The sequence below is a fragment of the Triturus cristatus genome, chromosome 5_2 (genome assembly GCF_964204655.1).
Source record: "Triturus cristatus chromosome 5_2, aTriCri1.1, whole genome shotgun sequence".
Lineage (NCBI taxonomy): Eukaryota > Metazoa > Chordata > Amphibia > Caudata > Salamandridae > Triturus > Triturus cristatus.
Window position 1 is genome coordinate 803267453 of NC_140588.1, and position 18639 is coordinate 803286091.

Consider the following 18639-nt stretch of genomic DNA (forward strand, 5'->3'; position numbering starts at 1 on the left):
TTGGATCAACAAAGAAAAATCAACACCTGTCTCTCGAAGCCTGTTCCAGTTCCGTAAGGGTTACCTCAAGGCTCAATCTTCTCTCCAGCCCTATTTAATCACCTCATGGAACCCTTCACAGTGATCCTGAACCAAGCATGGATCAAATATTACCTATAGGCAGACGACACAATATTCTACTTTACAATTACATCACCAAGAGATATCTATCTTCTAAATGGCACACTAAAGAATAATCCCTTACCAATCCAAGAATAGCTCAGGAATTTGTATACACTAAACTGTTCTCTCACCTTCTAAGTCTGTAAAGTCCTTGGGTATCACCCTGGACAAAAACATGACAATGAAGGAACACATCAACAACTCAGTCAAAGGATCACTCTTCACCCTGATGATGCTAAATATTTCAAAATGTATTACACAACACATTTAACGATTTTAGACACAAACTTGAAAATGCACATTGTACATGTTAAAATGAAGTGACACAGCAGTTGAGACAAGTGAAGTAACAGCACCGTAAAAGTGTGCTTGAAAGTGTTCGAAAAAGAGACATTCATTGTGAACTGATTATAATGCTTATTAATAGGCTTCCATAACAAGATTACTGATGAAAATTATGTTTTATTATTCATTTGCTGATGGAGCTAATGATTCTAATGATGTGGCTTAACATTTCTATTGCCTTACATTGAAATGCATCATGAATAGATTGTGGTGCAATTATGCGATAAAATTAGTTAGGAAGCTGAAATATGCAAATGTGACAGAGACCATCATGATCGTAGAAAAAAAGAATTTATTTTAGAAAAAGTATGTTTAAGAATGATTTACATATAACGATGCTGAAAAATGTGGCAATAGGTCATAGTTAAAGTTAATCAATTTTTTGTAATACGTTAGTGAAGAATTACTATTTTTATAGTTTTATGAAATGATGATTTAATGCATTGTATTTAATTCTAATTGAGTTTAATTAATTTAAAGCTGACTTACTGATTGTGAGGCCTTTTTAAATGTGTTCTTTTCTATGCTGCATTCTTTCCCTTAGCCAACTACAATGGTCCCTTGGCATTTCTGAAAATGTTGCTTTGTTTTCTGTACATGTATCATCTTACGTTTAAAGGACATACCTTTAGAGTTCACTGTGAAATAGTCCAATGGGAAAGTGAGCCATGACCCGATGTCATGGATTAATACAATGTAAACTTCTAACTGTTGAGAAACCCTTGAGACCTAGAAAGCCAGTTCTTTCGCATGATCAGCATCGGAAAGTAAGCAGGGATAATTACATTGTGTTTGGTGTTTTCATACGTAAAGTAATCATGCGAAAGACTGACTAGTGGAGTGATACTATATCACTAAAGTATCATCAAGACTATAAAAGAAGAAACCCCAAAGAGGGGGAATGTCATATTTTTTCCCTTCTTTGTGAGGCAGCGCCATTTTCATTTATTTGAAAGAAGTACTCTATGCCATGCTTTTTCTTTCCTTTGCAAGAGCTACAGATATATTTTTTCTTTGCGAGAGGACTGGACGCTTTTTCTATGATTTCATAAACCATCCTGGATATCCTATTTTGGACTGCCTTTTGTTGACACTGCTGTCTTAAGCAGTTAAGTTGGAATCCTTCTTTGCCGAAATACTTGATTTTGCCTTATTTCCCCTTTTTGAATATGTTTATGGACTCGCCCTTAGTGGATTTTAATTTAGTTCCTTTTGCTCCTTTTTGCTTTCAGAACCTTTGGCTGCTGTTAGAGAAATGAACCATCCTTCTTACTTTAATGGTGTTAGGAATATGCAACCTTGTATCTGAGGACTGTTTTAAACCACCGTCTTTGGATCTGCATCTCCGACTAAATGTGTAGTCTTGTACGACATGCTGTAATATTCCTGACTGAAATGCTTAGGAGATTGCTTATCTGCATCGTGTCCGGATCATTAATACAATTACCAAACTATCAAATTATCTAATACTTTTATTGTGTCCTGATGTTCTTTCATTGAACTGTACTAATTAATATTTAATTTTTAATGCATTGTGTGGAGAATCACCAAATCTTTTTAGAGTATCAGGTTGTACTTATTTTATTCTGTGTTGCTGTAGCAGAGCTCCTAGTGTGCATAATTTTGTTTAAACTTAACTTCTTTAGGAGTTTGGGATTTCCCATTGTGATACTTTATGTTTATAGCAGGGTACTGAGAATGGTGTATTTGAAACTGATCTCGAACCTGTGAGTTAGTCATCAATTAATGGTCCTCATTGGGTGGTAAATGTGTTTCGGACACCCTAATTTATACCATTCCTATTATCGGAGAATGCTCTATCAGAGGGACATTCTCCTCTGTGGTAAGGTTAATGCTGAGATCTGTCTACTTGTAGAGGCCCCAGTACAGTTAGAGGGATAAATGAGCAAGTAGAGGAAGTCGCATATAAAATGAAAACTATTATAACTCTTGCGCTGGATCAACACTAAACATATCAAGAAAATCAAACTGTTCATTCCCCCTGATGATCTTGAGACACTAATACAATCACTTTTCCTATCCAAACTTGACTGCAGCAATTCCATCATCACTGGAACCCCAAAAAGTCAGTTTGCGCCTCTAAAAGCCATTCTTAATGCAACTGCCAGACTCCTCACATGAATCAAGGGGTTTGGCCACATCCCACCTGCCCTGAAGAGCATTAATTGGCTTCCCATTGAAGGAAGATGTACCTTCAAGATAGCTTGTATCACTCACAAAGCCCTGCACGCAAAGAATCCTAAATACCCAGAAGCCAAACTATTGAAAGAAGGAAGAGGCCGTACACTCGCTTCTTCTCATACCTCCAAAGATGAAAAAGAAATCTTCACAGGTGCACTCTTTCTCAGGAAATGCTCCTTGTATTTGGAACTCACTACCAAAGGATCTCCAATGCAACCCCTTCTTCTCTTGCTTCAAACTGGACCTCAGATCTTTTCTGCTTAACAACGTCTTCGAAAAGCTCTCAAACTGATCCATGTTCACCGACTGATCCCTTAATGTGGTCACCGGACTCACTCTGAGCTGTCACTAACGCCATTGCCCTAATGATGTAATGTTATAGATGTTTACGACTGTTTTTGACTACCATAATCTTTATCATTGTATACTCCTTTGTTGTCTGGTTTTCTTTGACTCACAAGAATCCTCACATGTAACTCATGTAAACTCATTCTCATAGCTTGTAAAACACTCAGATACCTTTGGGTCTAGCTAGCGCTATGGAACCCCCCTCCAAAAATAAAGATGCCAGAACACAGGGAGGTGTCTTCATCAACAGATGTTTTAGGATTCACACCTTCTCATTTGCCCCCACACTGGCTTGCACCTCCATCTCCTGCTTCCACTGGCGTAACACAGGCACCCGCAGCCCCAGCGGTGCGGGGGACCCCCCAAACTCCAGGGTGCCCCCTCAGCATAGAACTCTGTCCAGAGAGCTCACAATTTAGTCTGAAGGGGGCCCCTCCCCATACTTTGCAGGGGGGGGCCTCAAGTTTCGTTACGCCAGTCCCTGCTCCTAATATTTTACCTATCTCTGCCTTCTTGCAAGCATAGTGACAGATTCGCTGCAAGAGTGGTATGGAATGATTTGTGGTGTTTTGCTGCACTCCAGTGTAAAGAAAATGACTGTCTCCTAGGTTGATGTGTATCTGTTGTGGATGGAACTGGCTGTATATATAGCCTGGGCTGGTGGCGTCTGTGACATTCAGACTTCTCCTTATGTCGCATGTAAGGGGTAGGTAAGCAACCCTGGGCACTTTTATATGTTATGTACTCTCAAAAACCCACATGCACAGTATTAGCACAGGTGAAATTATTGGATGGGATTATTACGCATATAACATTGATTCTCTAGTGGAATTATAAAATATGATTATTCTGTAGGCGTCAATATTCATGCTGTAGAATCAAATACATTGTATGTGCAATCTTTGAGCGGCGTACATACTACCCCCCTTCCTGCAATATTTCCTGTTGCAGCAGTATGGACCACGCTCTTTTTCTGCCTACTTCGAATGTGGACCTTGCTGACAAAATGTGCCTGCGCCTTGCCATCATACAATTCCATTAATCCTGCCTGTCAATCGGACCCCTAATGTTTGATAACATCTTGTTCTATGACGAGGCAATGACAAAACAAGTCCTAATACATTCTACAGTTCAACCTTTGATGTAAGTCAAAATAATTCTTTATGGCTTGCCCGATGTTTTTTCTCAGTTTTTTTTTTTTGCCCCTTTTTTCATGCATTTGTTTTTTTTTTTCTTCTCCAGCCATTCTGCTATTCCTCAGGAATGAACAGTGGTTTGTTCTGCGCAGTATCTAAAATCCCATTTGGTGGTGTTTGTGTGGCGTCGGGAAAAGTGCAAGCCTTTGAAGTAAATACAGAGCTTAGTGGAGAGATAAAAATCGCTGTCGAATTTCAGCTTTTACTCAGAGTTGTTACTGTTTACTTTTAACGCAAAAAACAGCCTATGGAGAGTTAACCACTCGTTTAATTCCTGTTTAACTTAGTTAGTAAAATCACTAAACGAAGACATTTTTGTAAACTTGGACCGACACAAATAATACAAGTTTGCACTAATAGAAAGAATGAAATGAGCTAAATATTTTTCCATGTCCAAAGTTCAGCTTCTGCTTCAAGTTGGGCATTTGTGAGAGTTTTTTCTCCAGGATAGCTTCCTACAAGGTTAAATCCAGCTGTTATCATATGCACAGTGTTTGTGATTGTGAATTTTAGACGAATGGTGATAAACGACATCATTGATTTGTGTTTTTTTAGATTAAGAAGTCTACTGATTGTTTAATGGATCAACAAGCTGAACTCCCAGACACAGGAGACAGCCTTTCTGATGTCAAGCAAAGACTTTCAGACTTGGGTACTATGGAGGAAAGTTTGCAGGTGAGGACCTCTTTTGACTGGCAGTAAACAATGGCAAGCAACAAATAGTGCTTTAACTATTTTTCTACACATTTCAAGGACGTGGTTATGCAATGAAACCCAATATGTGGATTTTTAAGCCCCGCTGTCAAGCATCCAGTTGGCTGGTTCAAGGCAAAGGCCCCATTATTGTAGGCAAAAAGAAAAATAAGGTATACATCCAAAGAGGCCCTTGTACTCGAGATTCTAATAGAGCCTACTTACCTTAAGCATCTAATAAGGTCCGTAAATTCTATCAGTTTGCATATTGCCGCACTTGGTTTGTTCAGCTTTAGAAATGATCTTTTAAAGTAAATGATACAATTTATATGTGTGTTACTAACTAAAGTTTGTTTGCTAACTGAGCTTTTGAGACACAGAACAACCCTAAGATCTCCAGCTTTGCTTTGAATGCACACTACCCCTGTTCCCTTACTTCTGTTTGAGTCATTCCAAAACTAAGGTTGTTCGTGAGCCGCCTTCTCCAGCCTCAGAATCTAGTATGAGTTCATGGCCACTGTAAAATGCTTTCCTGTTGTGCCTGTCCATACATATTTAAATTATTGAACTTCTTCTCGGAGGACTTATGATCTACCCCCGTCGATGCAAGGCCTCTCCCCCCCCCCCCCCCGCCCCCAGGCCTCCCTCCCCCCCCCTGCTTAGCCTTGTGTTTGGCTATTTGGGGTAGTTTGCGCTTAGGCTCCTGTAATATTTTGTCCACATAAGGTATCCACGTCAAATTTGAATCCTTTATTTCCAACACCCTGAGGATTCTAAAGGTACCCGGGGTTTGTGGATTCCCCTGGAGGGGACTCAGAAATTAGCCAATTTTATTTTTTGTTTAATGCAGAAAAAGTGCTGCAGAAGAAAGCTTCTGAAATCACCATCGTCCCAGCTTTCAGGGACAGGCAGTCTTTTGTCAGAAAACCAAACATTTTTACACATTTTTGGCATTTTACTGGGACATAGCCTATTTTTGCTACTTTCTGTGCTTTCAACCTCCTTCCAGTTAGTGGTAGAAATGGGTATGAAAGCAATAATAGATCCTGGAAAGCTATACATTTCTGAAAAGTAAACAAAATTCTGAATTCAGCAATAGGTCATTTTTGTAGATCCTTCAAGGTTTTTTTATAGAAACTAACAGTAGAAAATGAGAAAAATTGAAAATGAGTTGAAAACAGCCATTTGTGCCAACGTGTTGACCTGTACCTTCTTCTAAGTATGACAGATTTTCAAAAGCAATATACCATTACATCCACTAGACCCTTCTGATTGCGGGGATATATAGGACTTGGAGGTTCACCAAGAACCCGAGGAACCTAGAGCCAATAACTGAGCAGCATCTTGTGTACCGGGTATATAGCAATTCATTTGGTAAAATATAAAGAGTGAAAAATAGGTATCAAAGACACCTATGTATTTTCGCATTGGGAACAAAATATGGAGTTTAGAAACTGTAGCTATTTGCAAATCTCCAAAATTGTTGGTACCCATACTAGCATGTGAATTATAGGAAATTTTTCAAAGTGACTTTTTTTTTTTTATACATAGTCTTTGAAGGCAGCAATGCATAGAAAGTCAATAGGTAATAACAGTTACTCTACAATTCAGAGTTCCTCGAAGTCTCTCTATAAAAATGGTATCTCACTTGTGTCCGTGACAGGAAACGGGCCAAAACACAACATGGACACTCCCCAATTTTACACTGAAAACTGACCCTTTTTTTTGTGTGCAAATTTCCTAGCTGTGGATTTTGAACCATAGCTCTGCCGGCACCTAGGGATAACCTAGCAAACCTATACATTTTTTAAAGCTGGACACCCAGGCGAATCCAGGAGGGGGTGACTTGTGTGGCTCTCACCAGGTTCTGTTACCCCAAATCCCTTGAAAACCTCAAACTGTGGGAAAGTTGTGGTATCACCGGGCTGAATTTCCTACCACACATCATTTCCCTCAGTCTCAAGAGTAAAATGCTACCTCGCTTGTATGGGTGGGGCAAGGACGCATGACTGGGAAGGGCCAGAAAATAGGCTTTAAGGGTAGGGTACAGCACAGCGAATTTTAAGCGCTACATTTAAAAAAAAATCATTTTTATCCAACTCTGCATTGTACACCCACACAATTGAGGTATCATTTTAATCAGGAGACTGCGAGGAATGCTGTGTGGTAAGACATTTGTGCCAGCACTGTGATCCCACGTAAAAATATGTGGAAAATGTGATTTTTTTTCAGCTAAATTTGAGGTTTGCAGGGTATTCTGGGTAGGAAAATATTGTGGGATCCATGCAAGTCATACCTCCCTGGACTCCCTCGGGTGTCTAGTTTTCAGAAATGTATGTGTTTGGTAGGTTTCCCTAGATGGCAGCCGAGCCCGGGGCCAAAAACCCTGGTGACCCACCTTACAAAACCAGGTTGTTTTGTGATAGGTAATTTTGTGTTTGCCCGGTAATCCCACAAATTTCCCACGCAGAGATTTGAGAAAAATTGGATTTTTTTCCAGCTAAATTTGAGGTTTGCAGGGGATTCTGGGTAGGAAACCATTGGGGGTCCACACAAGTCATACCTCCCTGGACTCCTCTGGGTGTCTAGTTTTCAGAAATGTGCCGCTTTGGTAGGTTTCCCTAGATGGCTGCCGAGCACGGGGCCAAAAACCCAGGTGACTCCCCTAGCATAACCAGGTTGTTCTGTGATAGGTCATTTTGATGTCTCCACAATATGTTTTGGGCCCTTGTCTGCCGCGGGTACTTGGCCCACCCACACGAGTGAGGTACCATTTTTATCAGGAGACCTGGGGGAAATGCTGGATGGTAGGAAAAGTTTGGTTTTTCTGATACCAGAAGATTATGACAAAGTAATGCAAGAAAAAGGTGCGACTATAGTCACATTTTGAGGTTTGCATGGCATTGTGAGTAAAAAAACTTGTTGGGATCCATGAGGGGCACACCACCCAGTACTCTCCATTTTTTTTGGTTTACAAAAATATCTAAAGTTTGTAAATTTTCCCTAGAGGCAAACTACACCTCAGCACAGAAAGACAAATATGACTACCTATCCATCTGTTCCCCAAGTACACACACATACTGGTTGGATTTGGCACGAGGCTGAGTGAAAGGTTCAGAATGTATATGGTATTAACAAGAGATTTCACAAAAAGGAAATGCACTGTTAATAATTAAAAGGTTAAAAACCTGAGCCAATGACTCGCAGCTCATGAGCTGTAAAGCCATGACAAGGCACCAACCTCTTTAGAGGCCATTCACATACCTTTCATATTTGAGACACACGTGGCCGCCACCAGCTGCGGCCCCAGTTCATTGCAACACTCACATCAACAATGTAGAGACAATGTACACCCTGTCAGAGAAAGACAGAAAAGACAAATTTTACTTTAAAATAACTATTCCTATACACACATATACTGATTGGATTTGGCACGAGGGTGAGTGAAGGTTCAGAGCGAAAAAGTTTATTAACAAGAGATTTCACAAAAAGGAAATGCACTGTTGAGAATTAAAAGGTTAAAAACCTGAACCAGTTACTCACAGCTCGTGAGCTGTAAAGCCACGGCAAGACACCAACCTCTTTACAGGCCATTCACACCTTTCACACGTGACACACTAGACCATTCACACTGCCAGCCGCGTGCCCAGCACATTACAACATTCGCATCAATAGACAGCACCGTTCATGGGCCCATCACTTTCATACGCACACATGACTGACACAGCAATCCCACCGGCTGGTGGTTGACATAGTGTGTGCAGTTGCGTATGGCTAGCAGAGTGTGTAATGACCAGCAACAAGTCACTAATCACACACCGTCAGCCAAACGCCAGTCCACCCACACCGCCAGCCAAGCGCCAGCCCACCCACCCACATCACCAGCCAAGCATCAGCCCATGCACACTGAAAGCCAAGTACCAGCCCACACACACACTTCCAGCCAGTCACCACACACTGCCAGCCAAGCGTCCGCCCACACACACTCCCAGCCAAGCGCCAGCCCACGCACACTGCCAGCCAAGCGCCAACCCACACACACTGCCAGCCAAGCGCCAACCCACACACACTGCCAGCCAAGCGCCAGTCCACACACACCGCCATCCAGGCACCAGTCCACGCACACCGCCAACCAAGTGCCAGCCCATGCACAATGCCAGCCAAGCGCCAGCCCATGCACACCGCCAGCCAAGCCCTAGTCCACGCACACATCATCAAATATGTTTTAACAAGAAATAAATCACAAACCAATTGGAACTAGGTACAAAACTATACCTAGAAACACAACAGCAGTAACTAATGACATATTTCTAATGCCAACCGTGAAACTGAACAACTATAAAACCATAAAGACCAGGCAGTACACTATTAGACTCACGGTTGCGCCCAAAAACTCTTTAGTGTGTGATATAATCCGATACATGTAGGCGCACACAGCCCAGGATTAGAAGGACAATCTGCACAGTGCATACGACTCTCCTTCCGCATACCTCTTCGCAAACATACTCTACATCTCTTACAGGGATTGTTTTTTTTGGGAGTGGAAGGAATTTAATCAGGAAAGTGGCGATCTCTCAATCTAGGCACATCCTTCACCACTCTAACTCTAGGAACACTTGCCCGTTCCACAGCAACAAAGCTGCTTATCACTAGACTCCTGAATCTGAACAAAAGTCATCTTTGAAGCAGGAGAACACTCCTTGAACACAACAAAAGCATTACAAGTTGTTAAAATGAAGAGATGGATGGCCAACTTCTTATACCAAATGTAAGCCTTACGAACAGCAGTGTAAGGTTCCAACCTCTGATCTACTCTATCGACACCACCCCTGTGCTTATTGTAGTCTATAATGCACACAGGTTTGCGCACTTCAGCAACCTAAGCCCAAACAGTCACAGGTGAAGTACTGTCATCATGGATGGTAGTCAGCATGTACACACCCCTCCTGTCCACAAATTTCACAGCTAGCAGTTCCCTACTTGGCAAGGCACTGCACTGTCCCCTCTGAAACGTTTTGCAAACAAGCTCTTTTGGGTAACCTTTACGGTTAGAGCGGATTGTGCCACAAGTAAGTGTGTCCAATTCCTTAAACAATTGCACAGCAGTGTAGAAGTTATCAAGATACAAATGGTGACCTTTGCTAAACAGTCCTCTAGCAAGGTCCCACACAATTTTCTCTGAAACTCCTAAAGTGGACGGACAACCGGGGGGTCAATAATGGAGTCCCTACGAATGTACACCCAGAAATTATAGACATATCCTGTCCTACTCTCAGACAACATATACGTCTTATTTGCATAACGTGCCCTCTAGCTAGGAATGTACTGCCTAAAAAACGAAACGGCCCTTGAACAGGACCAAAGACTCATCAACAACTATTTCTTTCCCTGGAGTATAGATCTCTGAAAATCGATCTACAAAGTGTTCAAGAACAGGCCAAATCTTAAAAAGACGGTCACAGTCAGGGTGATCTTGTGGCAACGCCAAAGCATTATCAACAAAATGCAGCATCCACAGCAAAAGTAAATACCGGTCCCGACTCATAATTGCAGGAAATATGGCCCTTGCCATCAATGGACTGGTAGACCAATATGAAGCCAGGGAAGGCTTCCTTATAAAGCCCATCAAACAAGTCAAACTTAAAAACCTCTTCATCTCATCCAGATTTGTGGGAGTCCACCGGGTAGCTCTAGAGCAGGGCCTAAGCCTGACACAGTTGTCCTCAAAAACTGCTCAGCATACAAATTAGTCTGCTCATCAATCTCAGCCAAAAATACATCACCCATAAACAACTGAAAAAACTGTATAGGCAAAGAATTTCATAATCCACTCTCCACCCCGCATGACCACTAAAGGCAGGCACCACCAGCTGCACCATGTTTGGATCAATCCAGAGTCCAGCACTTCCATTAGGAAGCCTTGCAGCCCCAGGCTGCAATCCAAATGCCTCTTGCTGCACAATTGACAAATCAGTGTCCTCCTCTAAAACAGGCACTTCATCTGCCCTGAGAGTAGCTTCATCCGCACTGAGAGTCGCTTCATCATCCGATGATTCCTCTTGGACAGAAAACTCACTGCCAGAATCTTGCACTCCCTCTTCTCCCTCAGATGCACTGTCAATCTCATAATCATGGTCAGAGGAAGATTAAAAAAGTATACCAACCACCTGCTGAGCAGTAATTCTGCGGCTAGCCATAATCCTTACTAATAAAGGTGACTTGTCAAACAAGTCAACAACAACAAACACTTTGTAAATTAAGTAATAAACAAAATGTGACTTTATCACAAAGACCTATATACTCCAAAGCTATACCACTCACTTGCCAGAAGAAGCTAGACTCACCACCACCTACTCTGCACAGACACAGTAAGGACCAACAATATTCCACTAAAAAAGAAAAAGCAAAGAAAATTACACATAAGACAACGCAAAACACATCACAAAGAATTTCATGCTCAAAACACTAACTAGGGCATGGAGCAACTTTGCGATTGACATCATTGGTCCAATTATATTATCTGGAAATGTACACGAGTATGGTATAGTAATAATTGATTATTATAGCCATTAGCTGGAAGTGAAATCTGTGAAGGTACTCAATAGTCATAAGGTGATAGAATTTTTAGAATCAGTTTTTTCAAAATAGGGGATTCCTAATGAAATATTAACAAACAATGGGTGCTAATTTACTTCTGGGCAATTTTCAGAGTTTCTAAAGTTTTTTTAGAGTGAAACACACTAGAACATCATTATATCATCCCAGGAGCAATGGTCTTGTTGAGAGATTCAATTGTGTAATAAAAGAAAATGTACAACTAGCTAAAATGAATGGGTTGGATTGTAAAGTAGAATTAATTAAATTATTATGGGCCATATGCACCACTCCAAAAGCGGATACAAATATGTCACCTTTTGTGTTATTGAGAGGGAGGGTACCAACATTCAAGATGATACTGTCATGGATAGGAAAAGTTCCGGTACCTAAAAACAAAGTAAAAGTTTACATGCATGGAACAAATATTTGGATAAGAATAGAAGATTAAAGGTGGCAGTAGAAGATTAGTGAGAGATTTCCAGAGTAATGCCTAAGGGGGCTTCCACATTTTTTACACCTAAGGAGGTGATCGAGGTGAGAGAAAGTGTGGTGAAGGTAGAGGATAGTAAGTGGTGGTGGAATAAAGACAAAGTAGAAATTGATCATTGGCTAGTCAGTAGGAATTTACTGGATATCAGAGGGGAGACCAGAAATGAGGAGGTCATAAGGGAAAGGAAAGATGACATAAGTCACACTCTGTTGTCAAGGAATTTAAAGGTGAGCAATAAAATGGAAGAGAAAAAAATGAAAATTGTCAGAAAGAGAAAAGAAAATGCCAAATAAATGTTGTGTATCAAAAAGACAAACAGTTGACAGTGTACCATGTAACGACCTAGCACCTGACCCACTATCCCTAATTGTTATATGTTCGATGAGAATTAACCATCACTCATGTGTGCATACCGTTAAAGCACCCACAGCCACGGTGCAATCCAATACAGGATTATAACAATTTTTAAACACAACGCAAAGGTGCACCACTTAACAACAAACAAAGAAATCCAAGATATAATAACACCTTATTTTGACCAATACAAGGGCCTTTGCTCTACAGGAGATGCTTTCGGGTCCAAATACAGCCATACTGAGGCTGAACGGGGGGTTGTCACGTCATTCCTTGCCCACCTTATTGGGGTGTGGCCCTTGTAGTGGTCTAAATAAGGTGTTATTATGCCTTGGATTTACTCTCTTCTATAGAGAAGTCGTTTTCTTTGTTAATTTCATTCCTGCTGAAATGAGTTTGTGTATACTCATTCTATAAACCCAACTATCGTGGATAACTCGACGCTGACATTGTTGTGAGTGTCTGGTGCCTTGCTTTCATGCCCTGAAGAAGTCCTTTATTGGACGAAACGCGTCGGCTGTGTTGTTTTTAAAAAAACAAGAATATTGTGAATAAATGAAGAAACTATAAGAAAAATTCCATGGATATAGACCAGTTATTTCTTCATCTGTTGGTAAGTGGTGCACCTTTGCGTTGTGTTTACAATAAAATGTTGTCATTATATTCTTGATAAACACTATCTAACTTCTTTAGACTTTGAATTTTTACCAGTGATTTGTGCATTATAATATTTCTTTCCGTTTTCTTATGTCAACAGTATATTGATTTTGTTATACTTTATGTAGTATGTATATATGTTACAATGCATGTTTTGTATTATATTCTATATCTTTTGTTCAAGTTTTACAGGTGAAACATATGTATGCTTGGCTATATAACATATGCAAAAACAACAATTGATGGACAGAATGCAGAACAATGTCATACATTCACCCCAGTACAGAGATCTGGGCCTAAAACCATCGTTTTGTTGCTCACCGTGCCATTCAGGTTTGGACCCAGCCATATGCAAATCAGTCTTGACCCTGAACCCAATGGGAACAGTCCAGCCTGAACTGCCAGGCCAGATCCTCCCTGGACTGGAAACAAGCATCCTAGGACCGGTTTCGGGGTTTCACCCCTCATCAGCCAGGATAGCTTGACTCCAGTGGCAAGGAGCGCACGGTACCCATGTCTGGGGATGCCCGTCCCACTCAGGGTGACAAATACAAAAACAATTGATGGACTGGGGGTGAGTGTCTGAAAGGTTTCACTGCTCCGTCCATCATTTCCTTGTGTTTGCTTTGTTCGCCCTAAGTTGGCCCATACGTGGGTCCCTTGCTCACTTTGCCACTGGATTCAAGCTATCCTGGCAGGTGAGGGCTGTTAGCCCGAAATTGGTCCCAGGATGCTTGTTTCCAGTCCAGGGAAGACATGGCTTGGCAGTTCGGGCTGGACTGTACCCAGGAGGCACAGGGTCAAGACTGATGTGCATATAGCTGTGTTTGAACTGGGGTGGCAAAGTGAGCTAAAGAACGATGATGGATTCAACCCAGATCTGTGGCTGGGGTGAGTGTCTGAAAAGTTTCAGCGCTCGGTCCATCATCTCCTTGTGTTTGCTTTGTTCACCCTAAGTTGGCAGGGTATGCCCAGACGTGGGTCCCTTGCTCACTTTGCCACTGGATTCAAGCTATCCTGGCTGTGAGGGCTGTTAGCATTGAACCGGTCCCAGAATGCTTGTTTCCGGTCCAGGGAAGACCTGGCTTGGCAGTTCAGGCTGGACTGTTCCCATGAGGCACAGGGTCAAGACTGATTTGCACATAGCTGTGTTTGAACTGGGGTGGTGAAATGAGCTAAAGAACGATGATGGATTCAACCCAGATCTGTGACTGGGGGTGAGTGTCCGAAAAGTTTCCGTGATCCGTCCATCATCTCCTTGTGTTTCCTTTGGCTATATAACATATCATATCTCTTATTCAAGTTATAAGCGGAAAGATGTGTTGAGTCTTAACCATGGATGGAATTTAGGTCACCATGGTTAAAGAATGTAGGAAAAGAGAAGGGAGTATGGAATCTTGTGAGTGACAGCTGAACTGGGAGATGGTAGCAGGTACATGTTCCATTTGATGCTCCTGCTTGCTTTCTACGTCTTTGCAGTATTCAGCACCCTGAACTTCTATAGTGCTGGTTGTTGGCTTCTGAGCAAAACTACGGGTCTCGGTAACCTCCACCTACTGCTCAGCCTGTCCCTGCCCGAGTGTACTTGCCTTGATTCCAGTTCAAGGCTGTTCATCTGGTCCTGGAATCTTCCTTATGGGATGGATTACAAGTGTTACTATGTCCAAATAGGCCACAACCACCACTCTACATTGGTCTTTTGCTTGACATCAATAGTGTTAACTAAGCAGGAGAAATCTGTATAGAGCATCCCCCCAAATTAATCACAAAGGACATTTCTTGTATATCATAATGACACAATGTTTCAGCATAAAGATCAATGAGTTATTGATGGGTTGGACGGATCAATGGGGTTTGGATAAGGTTCAAAGCTGGCCCTAGTTTTCAGGATAGCATAATGGGTAATGTCACTTTGAAGTTAAAGTGTGGGTTACAAATTAGCTAAGTTAAAAAGTTACATCTAGGTTTTGTGTTCCACTTAAGGTTTGGTTTAGGGTTATGAAAATGTTAGCATTTCAATAACACTTCTAAGACAATAAGTATAAGGGTCCTTTATATCAAAATAAATGAAGCAGAGAGTTGAGTGATGAAGGCAGGTAACATTCAACAACTGCATTAAAATGAATAGGTAAAATGGCAGATTGGTAAGCATATCAGATGATAAATTTATAATAAAGTTGTTATGGTTGAGAAAGCTGATTGATACTCTTGTGAGTTGGTAGGGGAGGTTATAAGGATTGTTTTGCAAATAGAAGGTAGTGATACACACATTTAATTGGATTTGTTGTGCTGCCTCTCATAACTAATTAGGGGTGTGGGTGAGATGAGCACTTATCTAAACTCCTTGGATATTCCAGGATGAATGGAGCAGGTCCGAAACCCAAAACTCCCTTGTGTTACCAGCCATTGCTTCGTCCGTTGGACTTTTCCCCTTTTATCTCTTGTGCCTCGTCTCTCTGCTGTGCCTCTAGCTGATTGTGCTTATTTCTCCTACTCGCCGCCTGATTGTGCTCATTTTCTGGTGCTTATTTTTTTCTCATTGCTCCCTGATTGTGCCTATTCTCTTGTGCTTTGTTCCCTGGCTGTGCCCATTATCTTCTGCTTGCCACTTAATTGTGCTTATTGTCTTGTGCGTATTTCCTTGTGCTTGCCCCCTGATTGTGCTTGTTATCTTGTGCTTATTTTCTTTTGTTTGCCCCCTCTCTGTGCTTATTCTCGTGTGCTTTGCCAGATAGCTGCTGCCTGCCTGTTTTTCCCACCTCCCGCCAAACCCCTCTACCAATTCCTGCTGCAACTCTCCCATCTAGCTTTGCCCCACTGCCTCCCAGCTCCCATCCCTCTTCCCAGGACTTAGGGAGATTGCAGTGTGGCCGCGACGCTGGCACGTCAAAGGCAAGCAAGATCTTGCCTGGACTGCGCCAAGTGCCAGTACACTTGGTTCCCAGTCCACCCGTAGGTACAATGCCCTGAATACCAGATGATCCAGCGCACACTGCTACACTGTCATGCAGTTCCTAATAATTCAGTAAGACTGTGCGTTTGGGCAACATCAACATTACAACTATAGGGGACTGTGTCTGCTCAGACCTACAGAATATGTTGACCTAGTTCCTGACTAGCTCACAGTGCAAATCTGGACCCCTAAAACCTTACAGGGTACCTGATGGTGTCTGCAACCTCATAACATGACAACCCTAATTACCCCAAGGAAATTGTATAAACAAATCTACCTTTTGTCGTCAACTCAAGCATGCCCAAAGGGAGAAACAAGAAATACACATATTGGCATTTCAAACATTTATTGAAGCAATTGAAATCTTGTGTAAACTACGTGTGCGGCAATTATCAGTATAAGAGACAAAGCATAGTAATCAGCATTACAAGAATGGTGAAGAAGAAGAATTCAAAAATTATGATTATTAAAATAATTATATGAATAAATATATTTGTACTCCTAACTAGCACTGCCTAATCTAGAGAGCATAGGGTGGTTGCGATTCTGCCACTTACCTCCGAGTGGTCTAACTTCCCATCTACCTGCGTTGTGTATCATCTGGTAGCCAGTCATGGTGTAGAACAGGCTGCAGTCCCTCTCAGGATAGGCATTCAGCTGGTCTAGAATTCAGGCACAGGGTGAACCGACAATCCATTGAAATGCTCCTCTGCCAAACAAAGGGTTAGTGCAGTTTAAATATTAAAACTGGACCTATTCATTCTGTGCCTGAGCTCTGGTCCAGCTGTCATTGTTGATTCTACCCACCCAGAACTGTCGCAGAACAAAAAACAACAAATAAGGACAGTTTACGCAGTGTACCCAGTCTTTGGACAGAATGTTCTAAGGTATGATAATGTACCTACGAAGAAATGTAATTGTGAGTAAACGTTTCTGAGTACATTTCCTCACACAGGGAACGCAAGCAAATGTGTACTAAAAGTTATCATTTAAAAGATGTCAACTTTAAACGTGAACATGCAAAATATAAGTGTTTGTGCACGGGGCCTATTAACCTCATGACAAACCACTCCTCGGTAGGTACATTCTCCTGTTCCAGATGCACCTTCTCCTGCACCAGCATGACCACTGTCAGACTGCAAAACACCACACCAACCTCTTGCCACACAGCACTAGAAGCGACCCACCAACTCCACACCAATCGCTTCATTTGCAAGCACTCCACTCAGTTATGGGACATCATCGCTACCCTCGCAGCCGATATCTTTTTAATCACCGAGACCAGGCTCAACCCTGCATCCACCCTGGACATCGCCACAGCAATCCTTGATGGATATTAAATCACTCATCAGGATGCACTAACAAGCTGGGAGGAGGAATAGCCATCATTCACTAAGAGACCGTAGAGTGCACCACCTCCACTGACAATACCACCATTTGACCATACTACCACCCCCATAGAACACCTAAACATTGATGACAAGACAACCATCAGAAGCACCCTAGCATACCGATCCCCTGGTCCATGCTACAGCTTCTGCAACACCATCGTAGACAAAGCGCCTCTAGCCCTGGTCTCCAAGGACTACATCTTCCTCGGCAAACTGAACGTCCACATTGACGATCTCAATGACAACACGGCCCGCCTCTTCGACAGTATGAGCAGTCTTGGACTGACCCAAATAGTCAGCAATGCCACACACACTGCAGGACATACGCTGGACCCCATTTTCACCTCCAGCATCCAATACAGTCATGTCACAACCACTTCATCATCCACTTCAGCATCTCGACCCCCCCACACCGACCCCCGAAGATGGTCAGCGCCTCCCACCACAGCCCGAGCAAAATGTCAGAGACCAGCTGTACAGACACCGTCAACACTTCCAATCCACACCACAAAACTGGAGCAGGACATCAAGAAATTCAACAACTGGATCACTACCTGCGCTAACAGCAATGCCCCCATCAAGAGCAACAATCACAGAAGACCCTGCCGAATTGTCAGCTGGTACACCCAAGAACTCAGAACAGTGAACAGCTGGAGAGGAGGTGGCATGCCTGCGGGGACTCCCACCACCAGGCCAGCCTTTGAAAAACTCCCTTAACCTCTACCACTGCGTGCTGAGGACAATAAGAAGACCGCTCTAGCTGCACACATCAAAACCAGTGCCAGCAATAGCAAGAAACTTTTCAACATCATTAAGTAGTTCTCCAACCCAACTGCCAAAAGCTCTGCAACAACTTCACCAACTTCTTCCATATCAAGATTGCAACCATATACAGAACTATGAACCCTAATCTACACCTACTGACTTCCTCGACCAGTACGCCCTCACCGTAACTAACACGAACCACAGACTGAACACTTGGAACCAGCTCTCCACCCAGGACACAACCTCCATCATGAAATCCATCCACTTGGGACCGCCCACAGACCCATTCCCACACCCCATCTTCAATCTCCGAAACCAAAGGATCAGCCAGGAACTCACCACCCTACTCTACACCTCAATCACCACCCAACATTTCCCAATGCCTGGAAACACACCAAAGTCAGACCACTGCTCAAAAACCCTCAGCCAATCCTAGGGAACTCAAAAACTACAAGACAATCTCCTTGCTCCCATTCTGAGCCAAGG

At 42.4% G+C, this 18639-nt stretch overlaps 1 protein-coding gene across 3 annotated transcripts in view; it reads left to right on the forward strand.

Moving 5' to 3' along the window:
- The window catches only part of MCF2 (MCF.2 cell line derived transforming sequence), an 830978-nt gene that overhangs the window by 459471 nt on the left and 352868 nt on the right, over positions 1-18639 (forward strand). For all 3 annotated transcript variants that reach the window (XM_085607961.1, XM_085607960.1, XM_085607962.1), the window contains one exon: positions 4809-4928. In XM_085607961.1, the coding sequence (XP_085464087.1) occupies positions 4809-4928 (120 nt within the window). The remainder of the gene's footprint in view (positions 1-4808; positions 4929-18639) is intronic.